The sequence below is a fragment of the Amblyomma americanum genome, chromosome 1, assembly GCF_052857255.1.
Source record: "Amblyomma americanum isolate KBUSLIRL-KWMA chromosome 1, ASM5285725v1, whole genome shotgun sequence".
Taxonomy (NCBI): domain Eukaryota; kingdom Metazoa; phylum Arthropoda; class Arachnida; order Ixodida; family Ixodidae; genus Amblyomma; species Amblyomma americanum.
This window is the reverse complement of record NC_135497.1, coordinates 220498025-220519898: the sequence shown is the minus strand read 5'-3', so window position 1 is coordinate 220519898 and position 21874 is coordinate 220498025. Positions and strand designations below refer to the sequence as shown.

The window sequence follows — 21874 nt, the reverse complement described above, 5'->3', positions numbered from 1 at the left end:
GTGAAACGGAAGAAGCTGCCATTTAGTTTACGAACTTGTTTCCACATCTTTTTGTATGTTATAGAACTGGTTATGGATGATATGTAGCTTTGTCATGAAGTTCTCTCTGCATTGCGATGGTTATGTTGTGCTGTTGCTCTCACCTTATTGAAATTTGTAACATTCTCAGCCGTCTGATACCTCTGAAAAATTCCCCAGGCTATATTTTGTTTCTTTTTTGCTTCTCTGCAGTCTTTTTTGTACCAAACCTTGTGGTTTTGTCGTACCACTCCCGAATACTGAACGGCTAGGCATAGCAGTAACGATACAGGATGTGAATATTTTGTTGAGTTCATCGACACTGAGATCGTCTCAAAAACGTTTCTCCAGTGTGACCTTTTCCTGAAATAGCACCCACTCAGCTACAAGGAGCTTCCAATGACGTGGTTTACTTGGAATGATTGATGGTGGTGATGACAAGTTAATTACCACAGGAAGCTGATCACTTCCGAAGGGGTTATTCAGAACATCCAATTTGTAATCGATAAAAGCAGAAGGTGTAATAAAAGACAGGTCTGGGCCGCCGCGGTGGCTCGGTGGTTATGGCGTTCGGCTGTTGACTAGAAAGGCGTTGGTTCGATCCCAGCCACGGCGGTCGGATTTCGACAGAGGAGAAATTCTAGAGGCCCGTGTACTGTGCGATGTCAGTGCACGTTAAAGAACCCCAGGTGGCTAAAGGCTAAAATTTCCGGAGCCCTTCACTACGGCGTCCCTCATAGCCTGAGTTACTTTGGGATATTAAACCCCGCATAAAATAAATAAATAAATAAATAAAATACATGTCTATGAAGCTCACTCTTCCAGAACTTGGAGAGCTGTACATGGGTTTCCCTGTATTGAGCCGGCAGACATTACCGCATAGAATAAAGTCTAAATTACGACCTCTAGTGTCAGCTTGTTCAATTCTCCAAAAACCAGAAATGGCATTAAACCTCCAATTACCAGATATGGCTCTGGTAGCTGTTTAAAAAGTGCTTCTAAATCATGGAGTGTTACTTTTAAGTGTAGCTCGAGGTATATAGAACATACTGTACGTGATTTAAAATGTAAAACAGTGACTGCAACAGCTTCATATGTAGTTTTAAGCTTAGCTTCGCGAGTTGCAACACCGCTTTGCACTATAATATCGACGCATCCAGGGAGCCTACTTGAGTGCTCTCTTTCACAGCGGAAGACAATATTTTCTTTAAAATGTTCTTATGTTTAGGTCCTAAGTTTGTTTCCTGTAGGCAAAGAGCCATGGGAGAAACTGAGTTTCAAGAGGTCTATTACATCGCTGTAGTTGTTCAGTAGTCCTCGACAGTTCAAATGAATTAGGAATGCCATTTTCACTGTTTTTTGGGAGATTCGGTTACGAAAATAGGCTCCTGGCTTCTTGGGGCCTATTACTGAAGTTTTTTGTCTCCTGGCAAGCTCAAGTGAGCTGCACTACCGCTGCATCGTGGACTTGCTGGAGATTGCGTCCATTGCCTCACTGGAGGCGCTGGAGGTTCGCGGGGAAGCCGGCAGTGAGCGAGATGCAGACCTCCTCCGATTGGGGGGGAGTCTTTTGGGCTGCTGACTCGAGGGTCAGAAGGCCCTTTTATAGAAATGGCAGGGTGGCCTTCGCTACGTCTGCCGGGCGCACAGATGGCGCTGCCACACGCTCACTATATATGGCCTGGGCAGGTGCCGAACCCCGGTGTGGTGCCCCGCCCCGTTGGACCACATCAGAGAATTTTGTTTTTAAATTGAAAGAGAACATGCCAATGGCTTGCAAGAGTCGTTGATGTGGTTCTCTGAACGAAATGCTTTGCTTTGTTTTCATAGCTTTCTTTTTGTTTTCCATGTTGGGCAAGACCTTGAATAAGTGGGGTGATCTCCCTCGCACTTAGCACAGCACGGTGCCGCTTCACAGTTCTCGGAAACATGCTCATGTGAGTTTTGCGGCCGTGGCAACTTTCAGTCTTGACCGTATCGTTGGCAGTTAAAACATTGTTGCGGGTTCAATTTGTAGCGGCAGACATCTATTCCCAAGTAACCAACTTCTATTGCTTTGGGGAGTGCACTTGAGTTGAAGGCGAGGACAAGATGCTTTGTGGGTAGTTCTTTGTTTTCTATCCTGATTGTGATACAGTAAACTTTGCTGACATTCTGGTTCTTGAGACCCTCCAGTATTTCTTCTTCTTTGGTGAGTTTGAAAAGTCTGCTTGTGAGATCGCCTTCCGGATGGTGTCTAAGGATCTGTGAGCAGTTATTGAAACTGGGGTTTCCCCAACCGACATTATGGTGGACAGTGTTGAATATTGGGCATTATCTTTCAGCTCGAGTAGCAGGTCACCACTAGGCATATTTTTAACCTTGTAGCCCATGCCCAAGGCAGCAGTCCGGCTTTTCGTTACCAAGAATGGAGATATTGTTCGGACAGTTTTTTTCTGTCTCTTCATGATGTAGAACATGGAATTTTCTGAGAGTTTCCGTCAATTTCTGTAAGTACACCTTTGTCCTCCTTCTATTGTGATGGCCATCATCTCGTGGGAAAGGGGGAACCATGAAATGTGTGCATTGTTTGGCCACGGTGCCAGCCGTCCACCATGGAGCCGAACGAGGGGATAGGACATGACCTTGAAAGCAAGCCCTGTTGAAGCCAGCTGTGCACCCTAGCTATATCTCAATATGGCACAACACAGGGTAGTTAGCCACACAAAGTTAACCCAAGCCACAAGGAAAAAAGGAAAAAAAGCCAAGAAGAAAGGAGGAGAGAGGGGAATTCTGACAAAGATGATAGGAAAATAAACAGTGAAGGGGAGGACAGCAAAAGGTGACTGCCGATCTTCCCCGGTCAGGTCAGGCCGGAGGTGCCGTGTACAGGAAGCAGGGGCCACAGTGGTGTGTTGCCTCCGCTGACTTAGCATTGCATCGGCAGTATATTCTCTAATGTAGCGACACCGAAAGCTCATGCATTCTCCGGCTGGCTAAAGCAGTTGTTATCCGGCAAACCTGAGCCATAAAAAACATGTATGTCAGAGAGGGGGTGCTCTAGAGAACATGCCACCAATGGTCACTTAATGCAGGTGGAACCGGGAGCAGACGCACTTGCGAGAGAGGTGAGGGAGCATGGTACAACTACCCCTGCTCATTCTTTGCTCAGGGGGACAGTATGGCGGGAGTTGCCCATTGCCACAGAGTGCACAACAGCATGAAATGTGTTGTGTTTCGTTCACAGAACAATGGTTTCATCACATACTGTACATTACATAGGCTGGTGCCCTGCCATGCATTAATAATGGGGGAGCATCTCCTCAGAACTCACGGTTCACATGTCAATCCAACATGTGATTGGTGCACACTGGGGTTGTGGCTCCATGTAATGACGCATGCATGCACACACACACACATGCAGACACCAAAGTCCCAGGTTGTGAGTCAACTTACATCACCCCTAGCAGTAAGTTTCATCTCTTATGTCAAACTCTCGCAACCTGCGGGCATTTGCATAATTAGAGCGAGTGAAAATTACCTACAACAGCTGTTTTTAATTCCATCAGAATGGAATATACACATGTGTGCCAGCACTTCAGCCTGTCAAAGGTAAGGCAAATGTAAAAAATAGAGCATCCAGTTACAATATAAATAGAAGTGAATTTGCCTTAAACAAAGAAATCATGTCCAGGCCTAGCACAGCTTCAGAAAATCTGTATGTTCGCTTTGAAAGTTTACTATGTTCAAAACTGCACTATGCTCAAAAAATGAATCGTGAACAAGACAAATGACACAAACAACAAAGCGAGGAGATCTTAGCCGAGGGAAGCTCAATACCAGAACAGGTTAATTCCACTTTGAAGGTGTGAATATTGTGTCTTTAGAAATGTTAATTAGCCTTGTTTGCGCTTCCTCTCATAAAGCTAATGTGTTTGTGTTTGGTGTTGGCATTTCAGTTTTCTTGTTCGCATTTCATTTGTTCAGTATTGTCCATGGCAATAACACTTCAATGAAATAATAAATGTTTTATCTCTCTCTCTCCCTCATGGCTATAAGCACACAAATCAGACACTACACACACAACTGCATACTTAAGTGTCTAGAAGGGTAATGCAATGGGTTGTGACCATCAGAATCACTTTCAAAGTTTTTGTGGCTTACACCAGACGAAATTTAGTTTCTTACAGAAAGCAAGCTAGCATCTATCTACTAATTTCAAAAACAATTTCACAGGGAAACACTCATGATGCAAAATGCTGAATTGTGCAATGGAACAAACATTAAGATGCTAAATGTACAACACAACATATGCAGAAGTGAATAGTACTTCACACCTTAAATAGTTATCAGTGAAACAGCCTTGTTACAGAAGAAAAATTTAGCACCGAATTTAGTGTCTATATATGCAACTTGTTTTATTTGTCCCCACCCATTTATATGAATGTAGTTAAAATGGTATACCGGGCATTTTCTTTAACTGTTTACAGTTTTTTTTTTTAACTCTGAGAGATACATCGGTACGGTCTGTGCAGGTGGATTGTACAGCAAAGTGGGCATTATGTACGTGATAGAGTGCAGTGAAGAAACGATTAATTAACTAATATTAATTCATAAACCTTTCTGCTTTCGATTTCAAAGGGCCAACATTGTAATAAGAAATCAAAGGCAATTAATTGACAGATTTTAATTTTTCTTTTATATATGTATATATAAACTTGCAACTTCTCAACTGTTTCTTCACCAGCTCTGATGTAATGAAATGGCAACTGCTAGAAATACCTAAGTGCTTGCTTTAGCCGCCGCGGTGGCAAAGTGGTTACGGCGCTCGGCTGCTGGCCCAAAAGACGCGGGTTCGATCCCGGCCGCGGCGGTCGAATTTCGATGGAGGCGAAATTCTAGAGGCCCGTGTACTGTGCGATGTCAGTGCACGTTAAAGAACCCCAGGTGGTCGAAATTTCCGGAGCCATTCACAACGGCGTCTCTCATAGACTGAGTCGCTTTGGGAAGTTAAACCCCCATAATCCAAACCGAAACCAGCATTCTGATATCCACATCCACAGTATGTTCTCAAGTTGCTCAATTACTTGAAACGTCGAAAGGTACTTCAGACTAGTTCAACCCACCTTAAGAGCCACAATGAACTTTGTCTCCTTTTCTCGGGCGAGGTACACATTGCCAAACTTGCCCTTCCCCAGTGGCCGGCCAATCTCAAAGTCTTTGAGGCACCACTCCTTGACAGACCTGCAAGTCAGAAAATGGTAACGCATTGAAACAAAGACAGAAGAAATACGAACTGCAGACAAGATCTGATTGTTATATCAGCCGTGTTTTCAACAGTCCCACCACTGCATGAAACATCGGAAATCTCTAGCAATAATTTCAAATTGGAAAACTGCGCTGACCCAAAAGTTCAAGAAATACATTGATCAAATGAGACCGCCCCGATAACAAACATCTTATTATGTTGAGAAGCTGTACTGTTAGTCTTTAATTACGAGGTTTACAATAGAGAGGCGGGTAAGAAAACGCGGTCTGGCGCTAAATATTTTCAACAGCACTCACATGTTTTCGGACGCCAAATGGCACTTGACAGCAGTAAAATGCAGCTGCGACAACTGCCACAATGACCTTCACGATACCGTAACGCAGGCAAATAGCACGGAGAAACTGCCCGGATCCGCAACCTGCAAGGATGTGTTGGTTTTTTCTACCGAATGACCGGTGCTTTCTGCGACTGACGTGCGGCGATATTTGAATTCGCGGACATATGCCTTGTCACCAGTGATGCCAACTCAGGTCAACGTTTTATCCCTAAAATGAACCCCCAAAAATCCCTAGATTGAAGAAAAATCCCTAGCTTTGAGTTCTTGTTAATGGGGCGATTACAGCTTTAACAAAGTCTCAACGCAGTTCACGCTTTATTCCATGTCTTGTACATTTTATCAGAGATAAATAAATTTGTGTTAGCCGCAACTGTAGCTTTTTTCTTAATTTTTTGTAAAGTTGCAATGCATAGAAGGTCCACAGAAGGCACCACCAGATAAAGGGGGAGTCAGCAACGACGCTCTCCTGACTCCCCCTCTATCTGAAGTAAAATTCGAGCAAACGACTCCTGTTTCACCGCACCGCCTTTTGAGCTGCTCCTTCAGCAGGCTCATCTTTACGCGCAAAGAACCCTTGCAGCCCTTTGTAAATAGAATGGTGTTGAACCCAAGTTGAAAGAGCTTCCATTGTTTGCTAAGCCCCCTTGACGCATAAAAGTATTTTGTTCAGACAACATTAACAGTCTTTTTAAGATGCAGACAGAAAGACGAACACGTTTGACTTCGTGAAAGTTCCCTTCTCGCCTCAAACAGAACACTCAGAAGCTGTGAAATGGCGTACCTCACCGCCCAGTACTTTATTTATCAAAGTTTCAATCAAAGATCGTCAAACAGTAGTTGGAGCGACTAAGAAATGACAACACGAGAACTTGACATCCTCAAATATCTAGTCTTGCTAGTTATATAGCAGTGATTCAGACGTAGAGTTGGTAATTACAAAATCAGAAAATGGTTCCTTAAAACTGAGAATATATATGTTGTTTTGGAATTGAGCAGCACGTTGAAACGAAGCGGTCTAGCAAACGTGAAGAATGCTTTTCTTTTTTTAAAAAAAAAGCTGCACAGATCGAAGCACTTTCTTCAATAACATAAAAACACGTACGATGCAAATGATACTGTATTCAGAAATAACGTAAACGCGCGTGCAGTGTCGATGCTGACGCTTTAAGATATATCTTTCTTAACTCTCTAGATTTATTATATGGCGCACGAACAATTAAGGATCATTAGACGCGCACACAATCTTAGTCTTAATCATCGTACATATCTTTGTTCATCCTCTTCAAATGAGAAGGAGTGATCCTGAACTTGTAACAGCAGCTGTCCATCAAGGCTCTTTTTGCACAACGCTTCTGTTGCACAACCGCACTACGCTTCTGTTGACAATCTGTTTCTCTGCTTTGTTTTCACCAAGTTGACTTGCGAAAACACGCGTTCGACAGCGGCGCTGGAGTGTGGCAGGCATAAAACTTGACAGCAGGGGGTACTCTTGTGAACCGTCTCCTTTTTTCATTTGAGACACTTTGTGCCAGAACTGGCTCGCAGTCAAGTCAGCGTAGTCGCTCAGCTCCATGTTGCGGAGAAGTCGCCATTCCCTGTCCAGCTCATATACTTATTCGTTTTCTTTCACTATCAGAGGAAAGGAGACCGCAAGCGACGCGATTGATGGCACTGTCTTTCCCAGGACAACTTTCGGGTCTATAAGGTTTTTCATCTGTTCACTTTTTAGGGGGAACCGCAGGTAGATCTGATGAGCTGCTTCAATAAAAAAAACTCTAAACACCGCAGCCGAAAGTTGTGAACCTGATTATCGTTTAAGACGTGCGTGTTACAGGCTAGTGCGGCAGTTGGCTTTGCTCCGAGGTAAATTTCTTCCAATGGCAGGAACTTGGCTGGGTCTTTGTACCGCACATCGAACAACGCTGTGGCCTCCAAGTAGTCCCGCTTGATGTAGCATTCAAGTATGCATTTCAGCATGGCAGAAACTTTTTCATGGAGCAAGTGGATTCTGGTTTCTTCCGACTGCATTTCCTTATATAGGTTAGTGAAAAAAGGCAGGACATACTCAAGGAACTCGAGGTAGAAGTTTGTTGACGGGTCAATCAGTTTTTCCAGAATGGCTTCTGCAGCAAGCAGGCGGTCGTCAGTGGCGGCTTTTTTGAAAAACAAAATCAGGGCAAGCATCTGCTCAAGTAAGCGTGTCACAACAACTTGTAGAGACAGCCACCTTCTTTGGCTTCGGTGCAACAGCTTGTGTGGTTTCACCTCTGCAAGCTTCTGGAATTCTTGGAAGGCAGATGTCTGCTTCGGCGACAAAAAGTAGTTGAAAACATCGCGTGCCAGATCCTCAACTCCTCTCGGAAGTGTTTTACATGCATACGAGGCGCACAGATGGAACGAATGACAAACGCACTTCATAATGAAGAGGCCTGCATGGAATTTCTGCCTGTAGCAGCGACGCGACGGAATGATGTGCACCCATCATCACGTTCGCTCCGTCGGCCGCAAAACCAAACAAATTTTTGTTGTACGGAATTTCCGCAGCACTTAACACTGCCTTCAGGCCAGTGTATAGAGAGAGCTGGCAGTCGCATCACTGAGTGGTACTAAGTCCAAAAACGCATCTATTATGCCGCCGTCAACGTTCGATCATTACTCGGGCGACGAGGGACAGATGCTTCACTGTTGCCTTGTCAGTGGATTCGTCGACTAGAAGGGAGAACTTTTGTTTGCGCAAAAGCTCGATCACAGAGCTCTTCGCGACTCTCCTCTCCAAACACATTCTTTATGATGGCAGCGCACTTTGTCCGGCGGCAACTTAAGTTCTTTGCAATCTGCGAGTCGTCACACGACGCTTTGACATCAACTAAATGCCCCATGGCATTAAAGGGTAGATTGTGTTCCGTGATAAACGCCGCAATTCTTATTTCAGCCTCTTTGACAGATTTGTCTACTTGAGTTTGCCCACTTATTGAAGGCATGGATGTCAGCGCGCGGGTCGATTGCAAGCTCGCAGCGCTTTTTTTGTGTTTGGAGCTCGCAAGGTGGCGGTCGATTTCGGATTTTCCCCCTTTGTAATCGGATCTGCATGCTTTGCAGGAAAAGAACAAGGGCCCTTTTTTACTGGCTGACAACCAGCCTCTGTACTTTGAATCCGCCTCCCATTTTGTCAAATATTTTTGGTCGTATGCTTTCGCTTTCTTTTTGCTTGGCTCACCTTCCTCAAAGTCTCCCGGTCCAGAAGTTGTCATCTGACATGCAGCACGTTTGAACGGATAAGGTACGCGGTGAGTGTAAACGTAGCGCGTTGATCCAAACAGCACAAGTCAAAACTCAACTTTTTTCTTTCGTAGAGCAGCAGTCACTCGTAGCGCCAGTGATGACACGCACGATTAAACAATTTGAGTCATATAGTTTCGTTTCTCCTCTCTGTGCAGCAGCCATTATTTCGCGTTGCAGAACTGCTGTCGCCATCTATCGGCTTGGCACAACACCAAAGATAGAGGAGCAGTAACTAGGATTTTTCATAGTTTTTTTCTGTTCGAAAGGCAGTATTGTCAGATACAAATTATAAGGCCTCAAAATCTTTAGATTTCACAAAAAGACGCTAAATCCCTAAAGCAAAGAAAAAATCTCTAAATCTAGGGATAAATCTCTAGGGTTGGCATCACTGCTTGTCACAAAGAAGCGTTTGCGGGTAGGTAGGCTGCAAACGCCGATTGGTCGGTGGAATGCGTGTCTGTGTGACGTTTTTTTCCGCTTTGCTTTCGTTCTCAACCGGGCAGTGCTGCCAACCCTAGGGATTTTTTCCTAGATTTAGAGAATTTGAACTTTGTTTAGGGGAAAAGTGATTTTTGTTGCAATCTAGGGACATTTTACTTTCCGCATGGGTCTTTTTTATTTTTCGATGTGAATCGGTTCCTTATTGACTGTTTCTTCACCACCTTGATTTTGAGAATCTGGCTATGCGCCATGTGCACGAGAGGAAAGCGTTTTTGAGATCGGGGTGGCGTGATCTGGCCGGGAGGAGGTACGAGGATGACGGGACTCAGGGAGACTTTGGGGGGACAACAAGACATTCTATTTACATGGTGAAGGAAATGCACGGACTGTACAGAGTTGATGAGGGAAGCGCTGGTAGAGAGACGATGGGTAAGGCGGACGGGCGCCCTGAAATAGGGTTTGCCTGCGGTTCCCGCCTTCTTTACCCGTTAAGAAATAAGTCTGGCCACCACCCTTGAACAGAGTCGATGGCGCATCTGCCCAGGCAAAAGTTGGGACGCTTCCTTTGCTTCGAATTTCCTGGTCGGTTCCTGGAACAGTCTAGCTTTAGCAGTACCAAAAGCACGCTGTCCAAGAAGCACGATTCCTCGAAATCACGGCTGAAGGTAGTTGGGTGTGTTTAGAGGAAAGTGACGCCAACCAATAATTTTAACTTTAGCCAAGGTTTCTGGACCAACGCGGTCTCTTCTTCAGGGGTGACTAAAGTGTGCCAGCAGCAGCGGGTTGCTGCCTTCGCTCTCCGTTTGTTAGCGCGTGGCGCAGTCCATGCACTAACGTACGCGGAGGAGAGTGTTGCTGGACTGCTATTCATCGACACCTTTGTGAGCCGGATGTGCCGTGACTCCGCAGTCGCCTCTTGAACCGGTTTGGCTCCACGGCCAAGACGCTCACCTCCTCGAAGGCTATCCTGTGGTCGGCGCGCTCGCAGTGTTCGGCGAGGGAGTTAGATTCTGAATTCATTTGCCGGATGTCATTTTTGTGTTGCCTTATTCTTTGGTGGAGGTTTTTTGTTTCGCCAATGTATGGTGCCGGGCACTTTGAGCATAAGATTTTGTAAACGACACCTGGTTGTTTTTCTCTGAGACGCGGTTTTTCGGTCGTGGCTAGAAGAGGCTTGTTGTCGAAACAGGTTCGTGAGCCCATGTAGATTCCATGTTTTCTCAGAATGCGTGCGAGTGCCTCGCGGGTTCCTCTCACATATAGAAGCACAACGCGCGCGTTTCGTTGTCTCATTGTTAGCTGGTCCCCCTGTCCTCTGAGCTTGACTGGCGACCAACGCGCTGAATAAAGCCACGTGTGTAGCCATTCTTCTGTAGGCCGGCGAGAACGGTGGATTCTGCTTTTTTCTCCGCTTCAGAGGAGCAGATTGACTTTGCTACTCCAGTCATTCTGCACCGCACATTCTTCGTCACCACGTCATCATCATCATCATCATCATTTATTTTTCCCTTAAGGCCCCGCCCCTTCACAGGGTATTACATAAGGAGGGGAGGGCTTCGTACATAGGAAAATCCAAGAACAAAGCCAAAGAGGTTGAAAAAAAACAGATCTAGTAAAACATATATAAACATACAAAGAGGGCAATTAGGACAACGATACAAGCAGTAACATCAACTGAGAACACAATTATAACAGTTAAAAAAAATTCAATCGAGCAGAGAGAGGAAATTACAAACGAATTGTTTCAGCACTTCAAACTAAGGGTGAGCTGCTTGTTGGAAGGGCTGGTCTAGGTTGGACTCTCTTGGCTGGGTTCCGGTGAAATTCCTTCGAAAAATTCGTGACGAGTCTCCTTAGAACCAGTCCCCGTGACTCGCCAGTTGAAGGTGAAATGGTTAGTCTTTTTGAGGACAAACTCGACCCGGATGCAAGCAGAAAGACTCGTTGCTCTTTCACAACAGCTTAGGCGACTTCATATGAAGTCTCGCAGGCGTGTGTCACCACTTCGCGCACTTTTGCGTGCACTCCCGGACACCCTTAGAGCGTGTGGGGGTAGCGGTCTCGGTCACAAAAGAGATGCCCTCGACTCAGCGTGACATAAAGCCGATCTGTTTACGGGATGTACCGTTGGAGCGTGTACCGTACAGAGACCCAAAGAACTTCATACCTCTTGAGGAGATATACCTCGGCGGAAAAGTGATGTCGGCACTGTCGGAACCTCACGGCATAGACCGAACCATTACTCATAACTTTCGCCTCAGATGTTTGGAATTTTATATTGAAGCGGCAAGCCAGATATTAACCAGAATCCCATTGGACAGCGTCCAGATGAACAGACTGGAGGCAATCGACCCGCAAGTTGTCATCGAAAAGCGGATTTCTTCAATAGCCCCACTTGCCACATCATTCCCTTCTCTGGTGCCAGAAAGAGAAATGAACAAAATTGACGCAGAATGGAGACTGCTCCGCAATAGAGAAATGGACCTGCCGGCAGATGCGAGCGTTCAACGCTTTTGGAAACGAGTGAGACGCCAGGCAAGGAGATGGGAGCCCAATGTTCCCTCTCTTGAGCGACTTCGTCTACAAGCTTCTCTGTTTGCCGCACTCCAGTGCAACAGTGGAGAGAGTTTTCTCTCAGATCAACCTGATGAACACAAAGACCAGAAACAGCTTGGTGACGCAAACCCTGGCAGCTACGCTTCACGCCAAGCGGGTTCTAAGAGGGGCCAACTGTTATGACTTTGCAGTGAAAGAACGCTTAATTGGCCTCATGAAAAAAGAAATGTATATGCAGGAGTGAAACTCAGTCGGGATGCCACCCGAATGACGTGTCCTATGTTTTAGCGTTTGTTTGTTCACACCAACATTTGGGCACAAAGTGGATTTTCCCTAGCTCTTTGACTGCAGCCGGTGAGCGTAAGTGTTCACTGCGAGATTTTCGTTCATTTCAGGGTTTAGGCCAGGATTTATTAGGCTTTGATATTAACTAATGTTTTCTTTACCCGTGATCACGTGGTACGCGACTTTGCATGGGAAATTAATGTGTTATTGTATTCAAAGTTGCTACCAAAGTGTGGTAAGAGGGTCTCTGCGAAATAAAAGAGTTCACAATTCAACTACGCACCTTTTTTCCATGCCTGAATATTTTTTTTTTCGGATCTAGGGAAATCTAGGGAAGTTTGAGTGAAAATTTGGGGGAGAAGTGGCTTTCGAGGTTGGCAGCACTGCAACCGGGGGACGGCGATGGACGCGGCACTGCTCGGACGTGCGTCCGTTTGCTCCGTAGAAATCCGCTGCGTACGAAAACTAGGAGCACCATCGATAGAAAATATCGCTGAATTTGGCTCCGGATGTACAAGCTCTGCCTACGGATACCATTATTTCGAAGGTAGGCCGAATTTTTGAGGTTTTACGACCATTTTAAGTTCGACCACGTGTTGAGGCAGAAGGGCAGCCTTTGCTGCCTAGCCATGCACGCCGGGTCTTCGCCGGCCCCGGCAGCGGAAGTGGTCGCTACGAGCTTCAACATGGTTACCGTAGATGGACGAACAGCTACGGAAGAATTACGGGAAGGAAATTGGTTCGAGAGGAAGAAAAAGCGGGATGTGCCAGTGCTGGCCAGCGTCGGCGGTGGAGAGGAGCCCGCGAGGATGAAGGGATACCGGCCGCTACGCGGCAGAAGACTAGCGGAGAGGTCGGTTGAAAAACTACCGATCAGACTGCCAAGCGAAGCTTTGAAGATAGTGCTGAGACCAAGCGGAGGAGTGGGAAGCATCCTCCATAAGATTGGAAGCCTGAACTTAGCCTGCGTGATCGCCCAGGCAGCTGGAGTCGACCTGATGGAAGCGGCGAAGGACACGGTTATCCCGAACTTAAAGCAGCAGTCCATCTTGATCGCTACCACGAATGAAGATAGGGCACGTAAATACTTGAGGATCAAGGGCCCGGCCACGAGCATGGACTCCGTCGTAGACGTCACGGCCTACGAGGTCGCCCCAGAAAACTGCGGGAAAGGTGTTATCCATGGGATAGACACCGCACGCACCAGTGAACAGCTGAAAGAAATCATCAGAAAGGATGAACGCAACCCGCCCATCCTGGGGGTGAGAAGATTCGGCAAGGGACAGACCATCATGGTCCTTTTTGAGGACTGGCGAGTTCCCATGCGGATTTTTATGTTGGGAATGAGTATGTGGTGCTACTTGTACCGAAAGAAATATGAGGTCTGTTACGAGTGTGGAAAACTGGGACACAGGGCAGACGTATGCCCAAACCCAAATGAGAGGACATGCCGTGGATGCGGCCAAGAAAACCCAGAGAAAGAGCAGGATTGTCATCCTGAGTGCCAACTTCGCGGAAAACCACATCTGTTGAGAGACAACAGGTGCAAGAACATCTATAGGATCCCTTACCTCACGAAGAAAAGGATATGGGAGAAAACAGAAATACAACAACAACAGCACCAAAAAGAAGAGGAAGCAACTGGCAGCTTCGACAGGAGCCGCCCCAAGTCTAGAACAAAACCAGGCCACAGGGAGAGATCCAACTCGGAGTCCAGGTCGAGATCGAGGCCAGGATCCAGGACCGCATCGAGATCCCGGTCCAAATCTGCAACCAGGGACAACGCTGCGGCGGATGCAGAGGTGACCACCACAGGAAGTGGGCAGAGCCTGGCGGCGACACGGAAAGGTCCTGGGCTGCCGTCCAGGGACCCGACAAACCCCTGGGGCCAGCAGAATGGAGCAGAAGCCAAACGGATGAGCTTTGCTAGCAGCGCCTCCCAGGCTATAAATCAAGAACTAGAGGAGCTAAAGAAAGCAAATGCAACACAGAGGGAGCTCATAACATCCTTAACTCAGGAAATTAAGGTGCTTAAAGCTCAGATCTCAAACGGCCAGGCTCTCCAGGATGCCGCGGCGGCAGCTAAGAGGCCAGCAGTGGAGGAAAACACTACGACAGGCCTGGTACAAACAGAGTCAGCTGATTGCATGGAACAAGACGAGGCCAGACCCCCACCGCCAAAAAGGAAAAGTGGAGACTTGGACCCATTAGAAAAACAAGTCAGAGATCTGGCAAACAAAAATAAGGAATACGAGGGATATTTTAAGATTTTTCAGGAACAGATAAAAGACAACCGAAAAAATGCAAGCATTCTCGGCTGCGCTCAACAGTATCGGGACAAGCCTCGGGGCCAAAATTCTCCGAATAGAGGAATTTTTAAACGAACAAAATGGCAGGGAAACCCAATCACAGTAATCCCAAGGAAAGCCCGGAGCTTAAAGCTCTGTGGCAGTGGAACTGCAGAGGCTTTGCCAGAAAACGAGCGCTACTGCAACAGTACTTAACGATGTGCGGTGTCGAACCCATAGCCGTGGCCCTGCAGGAAACATCGAAAACAGGGGCGACAATAGCCGGCTATAAGTTTTACGCGAACGGGAAGACGGACTCCAGGGTGGCAACTTTGGTTAAAAAGAATCTGGCAGTCATTAAACATGACGTAGAGTCCGAAGGACCAGCCTCCGTCTTTGTTGAAATAATCACCGGAAGGAGGGAATCTAACAGCATTTTTCTTCTTAATAATAAATAAATACTTTATTCACTCCAAAGAAACAATACAAGACGCGGACGCGCCAAAGCCTCAATTGGGCTTGTAGGGCGCCGTCCGGCAGCAGCAACAACCTCTGTTACCAAATCAATTCTTTGTTTTGTGTACATTAAAACATATGCACTAGAACTGTTCAAGCTCGGCAATAGCATCTCGTAACTGTCTGCGAGTGTTCAAGTTGAAAACATTATCAGGCATCTCATTGAATATACATAAGATATAATATGACCTCATAGACATACCAAAATGAGTTCGCACTGCAGGGACAATATATCGAGAAACTTTTCTTAATGGGATTGGTTTAACGTTGTGGAACCGAAAGTCAGAGTTCCAGAAATATCTGAGTACAGTGATTTGTTTGAACACAATGTCAAAGGAAGGCAGACCTGAAGAAAGGAATACACTTTGCTGTTTATGGGGTATTGAATAGATGACACTCTTAGCCATATTCTTGAGAATACGGTTTATCCTATTTTTCCGTGTTGCAGAACAGTTGAAGAAACAGCACATGCCATATCTCAGCAGAGAATACCCCAAAGACTGTGCAATTAAACGTCTTATGGCAAATGGCAGGTAGGCCCTTAGAGCATAGAGCAAGCATGCGACGCCTCTAAGCTTCTTACTGAGGTGTGCCATGTGCGTGTTCCAGGATAAATCACTGTCAAAGTAAATGCCAAGGTATTTCACGGACGGAACACATGTAATGGGGTAGCAAGAACATGCAGTGCAACTGGAGCTGTGCAAAAAAACCGCAGCGTTTTTCGGGACTGGCTTGTGTGCATTTCTAAAGCACACTAGATGAGTTTTTTGGGGGTTTATATCAATCAGGTTACATAGAAACCAATCATATAGATTAGTAGCGTCCTGTTGAAGTTGACGGAGTGCGCAAGAAAAATCTGTATTAGATGAGATGAGGAGGGTGTCATCTGCATATTGGTAAATCTGTGATGAAGTTATAATGCCGGGGAGGTCATTAACATAGAGATTAAATAAGAGGGGTGATAAGATGGATCCTGGGGAACACCACTATATAAGTCTATAATTCTGCTTTGCACAGGTCCAAGTTCCACCATTTGAGATCGCTGAGACACATAATTTCTTAGTAACATTTGAAAAGGACCACGAAAACCATAGCAAAACATCTTTTCACAGAGAATATCATGGTGAACAGTATTAAATGCCTTCCTGACATCAAGAAAGAGACCAAATGCCACTTCATTTTTATCAAAACTAGAATGAACGGAATCCGACATCTTTTCTAATAACGTTTGGGTACCAGAACCAGCAACAAATCCGTATTGATGTGGGCTAAGCACGTTATGCCTCAGCAAAAATGCTGACATTGTACATAAGACGTGTTTTTCTAGAATTTGTGATATACACGACATGATAGATATTGGGCGATAATTCGAGATATCATTTCTTTTGCCACCCTTGTAAAGTGGTATAACACGTGCTTGTTTAAGAGAGCATGGTAAGAAGCCACTTTCAATCATATCATTTAGCATAAAAAGAAGGACACACTTCAAGCTTTGGAAGTTTCTGGAAAGGTCGCTGATAAATATTCCATCAATTCCAGCTGATTTGTTATGCCGTAGACTGGAGATTATGCTGAAAAGATCTGGCTCTGTTATGTGTGGAAGAAATGCTGAGTCAATCACAGAAGAAGGAAGTAACGGCGAACGTGATGTGGCACGGGCAATGCGCTGTTCTTTAGAAAAAAAGTTATTAAAATCATTTCCCAAAGAGGATGTCAAGTGACCAAAACTATGCTCGATTGCGTCCTTGACCGGTCTACGCTGACGCCCACGTAGTTCATTCACGATAGCCCAAGTTTTGGCCACGTCATGGTGGCAACTGCGAAACTGGCTAGCATAGTAACGCCTTACAGCAACCCAAGGCAGAAATTCAACTTAGAAGCCACCTTTAAGGAGGCAATCAAAATCGCAGGCAGATGTCCCTTAGTTACTATGGGTGATTTCAACACGGCCCATCCGGAGTGGGGTTACAAGCAGGCAAATTCCAAGGGTCGGCAATTGCTAGAATGCATTCAAGACCTAGGAATCACACTGCATAACGATCCCTGCACGCCAACGAGAGAAGGATCAGGAGGAAAGGTGGATACTTCTCCGGACCTCACCCTCAGCAGAAACATTACTAAGGCAACCTGGGCCACCACAGGGCAGAACCTAGGTAGCGACCACATCATCATATCCCTCACTTTAGGAAAGGGCATCGCGGTGAGAAAATATAAGAAGCCAACCATCACGGAGTGGGATAAATTTAGGGCCATAAGAGAAGCAGAACACATGGGCAGCATAACCGACATATGCGAGTGGACCACCCTGCTGAAAAAACACGTAGAGGACACTACAGTTGAGGTAGAGGACAAGGACGCCCCACAAAACGTGGACAGCAGGCTTCTGAGTCTTTTTCGGCAGAAAACGACCCTCGAGGAAAGGAAAAAGAAAAATAAGAACGACAGGCGGATAACGAGGGACCTAAGCAAACTCAACAGGGAAATAGAAAAGCATGCCTTTCAGGTATGCGAGCAAAATTGGCTAAGCGCTTGCGACCAGATGGAAAAGGGAATGAGTCTGACAAAGACGTGGAATATAATCAGACACTTATTGGACCCAGATAAAACCAAATCAGAGGCAAGAGTTAGACAAACGAAAGTCAGGCACAGTTTCAACGGCACAGATGAACAACTATGCGAGCGTCTGGCAGAAGTATATATCAACCAGGAACCGGCTGGGCCTCTACCAGAATATGGTGGTGAGGACAACCCGGAGCTGGATGCATCAATCACGGAAGCGGAGGTGCGTGCTGCGTTATGCAATCTAAAAACTAAGTCGGCACCCGGCTCAGATGGCATTGGCAACAAGGTACTTAAAAACCTTGATGATGCATCCGTCACCAACCTCACGGCCTACTTTGGGAAAGTATGGGAAACCGGAAAGATTCCCAAAGCCTGGAAACATGCAGAAGTAGTATTTATACCAAAACCGGGGAAACCCGAGGAACTCAATAGTTTGCGACCAATCTCACATCCCGTGTAGGAAAGGTAATGGAGCATGTAGTGCTCAACAGACTTTCCAGGCATATGGAGGACAATAACAAATGGCCACACGAGATGGTTGGCTTCAGACCAGGGTTAAGCACTCGGGATATAATGCTAAGACTAGAGCAGGATATAATCAGGAACCGTTCACATGAGTTGAAAGTTATATTAGGCCTAGACCTAACTAAGGCATTCGATAATGTTAGGCATGAAGCTATACTTAGAGGCATACAGGAAGCAAACCTGGGCCTAAGAACATACAACTACATAAAGGACTTTCTCGCAAACAGAGAAGCGATACTGAGGTTTCAGGATGCAAAGTCGGAACCAATTAAGATAGGGGGGTCCGGCACGCCACAAGGGGCAGTACTATCCCCATTTCTTTTCAATATAGCAATGAGAGGACTCCCACCCCTGCTCAACAGAATTAGCAACCTCAAATTCAGCTTGTACGCCGATGATATAAATCTTTGGATCAGCGAACCTGGTACGTTCGAAGCCAGAGATAAGCTACAACAGGCTGCGGACATCATTGTTAAATATGCCAAAGAGAGAGCGCTGGCCTGCTCTCAAAAATAAGAGGTTCTAGTGTACGCCAAAGGAATATACGGACCTAAGCCAGACATCAACATCATAGTTGAGGGCCGCAAGGTTCCCAGAGTTGAGGAAATCAGAATCCTTGGTTTCTTCATCAATTCCAAAGGCAAGAACGCTAGCACAATAAAGAAACTAGAACAGTATACAGATAAGATAACAGGGTTAATTAGAAGAATAGCTACCAAAGGAAGGGGGTTGAAGGAGCGGAACCTGCTCAGGCTCACGCAGGCTTTCATCACAAGCAGGATCTGCTACGCCACCCCCTTCATGGAACTTAACAAAGGGGAGGTAGACAGACTGAATATAATCATTAGGAAAAGTGTAAAAAGAGCCCTAAGTTTACCTGTAAATACATCCACTGAAGAACTAGAAAAAATGGGGGTTCATAACACATGGGCGGAGCTTAAGGAAGCAGTTAGAATTTCACAGCTTGAACGACTTAGCAAAACCCGGACAGGCAGGAAAATTATGGAATGGGTGGGGGTACAGCCTAACAGCAAAATAGAAGGCAAGGTAGATATACCTCTCGACATCAGGTCCAAAATAAAAATTCCTCCCATACCGAAAAACATGCACCCTCAGTTCAACAAAGATAGACGAAAACATAGGGCCAAGGCTATGCCAAAAAGTTCAGAGGGCTGCCTGCTGAGGAGGTAGCATATGTAGACGCTGCTGGGGGTCTGGAGGGGGCTGCGGTTTCGGCCGTTGTAGACGGTCAGGGAAAACCCCTGATCACAGCCTCAGTCAGAACACGGAAACTGATGAAGAAGTGGCGGTGGCGCTCGCCCTGGCAGGATCTAATGCAGGGTACATTCTTTGCGACAGTAAATCCACTGTCAGGAATTTTAGTAAGGGCTTGGTCTCTTGGGAAGCCAAACGCATTCTGGAAAGCATGCCAAAACATAGGTCTGCTGCACTATTCTGGATACCTGCACATGAAGAAATAGCTGGTAACGAGGCCGCTCACCTGCTAGCCCAAGTAACCTACATCCGGGCAGCAGCGGAGCAACCGGTCTGCACAAATCTTAAGGATGCCCCAATCACGTACAAGGAAATTACGGATGGTTGCAAATTAGGAAGAAGAATATACCCTCCTCCAGACGTATCCCCTACTCACAAAGAGGCGTATATCTGGAGGAGGATCCAAGCAGGGGTATACATATCGCCAGTCAAAATTGCTAAGAACCCAGGTGACGAAAAATGTATCGACTGTGGGGAAAGGGGTACACTAAACCACATTACTTGGGAATGTCTTAGCTCACCAGGGGCTAAGGAAGAAATAAATAGTTTTGAAGCCTGGGAGGCGCTGCTGCGGAGCGAGGACCCCAACGCGCAGCGCAAAGCCACCCGCGTGGCGGCTGAGGCCGTGAAGCATCAGCTACACCGTCCTCAGCCGACGGCCTCTTCTCCTAATCGGGCTTAGGCTTCGGCCGAGCCTGAGAGGGGGTAGGGAGACCACCATCTGCCGGAAATAAAGTTTTTCTGAGCTGAACTGATCTGAACTCGTTCTCAACCGGATGGGAGTCGCCGCGCCTCTCTCGGCCTGTCCCTAGAGGGCCTAAGTGTGCCGAGGGCGCGCGCTCGCGTGGCCGCTGCTAAGGCGCGCAGCCAAAATGAGCGCTGCGCGTAGGCTAAATTTTTACCACTGAGGCGAAAATGAGCCTGTCTCGCTTACCACGCGTTTTCTGCTAGTGTCAAAGAATGAATATTTACCATACGATAATGTTTCGTCAACTCGCATCATTATTCTCGTGAAATATCCTGCTTCACAAGCCCAGTTTGCATTGCGTAGCTGGACTGAAGCGCGTTTTGTGCATGCACATTTCGAGACGTTGCCCAGGATGCGAGCGACGCTGTAGTGGAAGGTTTCGGCGTGATTTCAACCACCTGGGTTTCTTCAACGTGCACAGCTGACTCTGTGCGTTGCGCGCCATCGAAACGCGGCCACTACGGCGAGAATAGCACGTTGTAATGCGTGCCGTAGGACCTCGCAACTGCAATCGCGTTGGCTGAAGGCGCCCCAACGCACAAACCAGTTTTTGTCGCCGCTTGCCAATCTGTAGCATGTATGCCATCTTGACGCTCATGTAAGCAATCTCCGACGATTCTAGACAGTGAAGCAACACAGCTGGCCATGAAATCGTTTATTTACAATTGAAGGCCCCATTTCAACAATTAAGCAGCAAACCAGAATTGGCTCCCTTCTGGGACCGGCAGACCCCAGCTCAAACCAGAAGGCTTCCTTCTGGGACCAGTAGGTCTAGCAAAACACCATTTAGCGCCCTACAGGGACCGTTTCAACCAGCTGCAAACCAGGTCTACGGCTTAATTTTCTTCTGGGACCAGATGAAACCATTATAGAAAGCAGAATCCTATTAACAAATTTTCACCTGGGGGGGGGGGGACTTTTGCAGAATTTTATCTACAACACGCAGATTTCCGTTTCTTCTCACTATCTGGGCCCATACCCTTAAGCAAAAAGTGAATCCTTGTGAGGCAATAAAATCGTACACCCGATGCTGTTGGCGCAACAGAATTAATGCTCAGAACAACCAATTTTTTGCACGTCACCAATTGACTGTAGAATCTCTGCCGTAGCTTCAGCTGAACGCAAGTTTGTTTTCCCGGACGTTGACAAGATTGTCAAATGATACTGACGGTTGTAAAAGGCCCCCAAGGTCCAACTCATTAGTTGCCTCAGCTGGAAGTTGTTTGGGTATGTTGTCTTTATCACAGACATGCTGTTCTGCTGGGACTCCGGAAGTTTTTTCGAGTGGGGGGCAGGCCTTCGAGTTTTTTTTAGTTGTTCGCCTGTTTATTCCATCTTTTATTTAAATGTTTAGTTAAATTTGTTTGCTTTTTGTTAATATCTTTATATTTGTCTGTTCAAAAGTGTATGTATAATGCATATAAAACCTTAATTAAAATGGGCAACTTTATATATATATGTAAAGATGTACAGATGAGCAGTGATCGACTGCATTGAGAAAGTTTGTTCATACTGTTTCAATGCTAGTAATCATGCTCATGAACAGATCTCAGTCAATTAACAATTTCTGCTGGGACATGATTGGTTTAGGTTACTGAAATTAAGCGTTTTAAGGCTGGGCATGAAGCGAACGAGCTCAGCCTCAATGTGCTTTATTACATCTATAACGTCCTGAAATTGCAGCGTTTGTCAGAAATCTGATCCGAGTGCAAGAAGTTGGAGACTTGGGGGGGGGCTGCCCTCCCCCCCCCCTGTTCCGGAGTCCCTGGAGCTTCTGCAGGCTTCACAATGAG

General features: G+C 46.2%; 1 protein-coding gene across 2 annotated transcripts in view; it reads right to left on the bottom strand.

The window, feature by feature from the left end:
- The window catches only part of LOC144095168 (aurora kinase A-B-like), a 46473-nt gene extending 40711 nt beyond the window's left edge, over positions 1 to 5762 (bottom strand). For both annotated transcript variants that reach the window (XM_077628964.1, XM_077628960.1), the window contains exons 1-2: positions 5563 to 5762; positions 5124 to 5241 (exon numbers count right to left, since the gene is read on the bottom strand). In XM_077628964.1, coding sequence (XP_077485090.1) covers positions 5124 to 5241; positions 5563 to 5564 — 120 coding nt within the window. In that variant the 5' untranslated portion in view covers positions 5565 to 5762. The remainder of the gene's footprint in view (positions 1 to 5123; positions 5242 to 5562) is intronic.
- Between the last annotated feature and the right edge of the window lie 16112 nt (positions 5763 to 21874).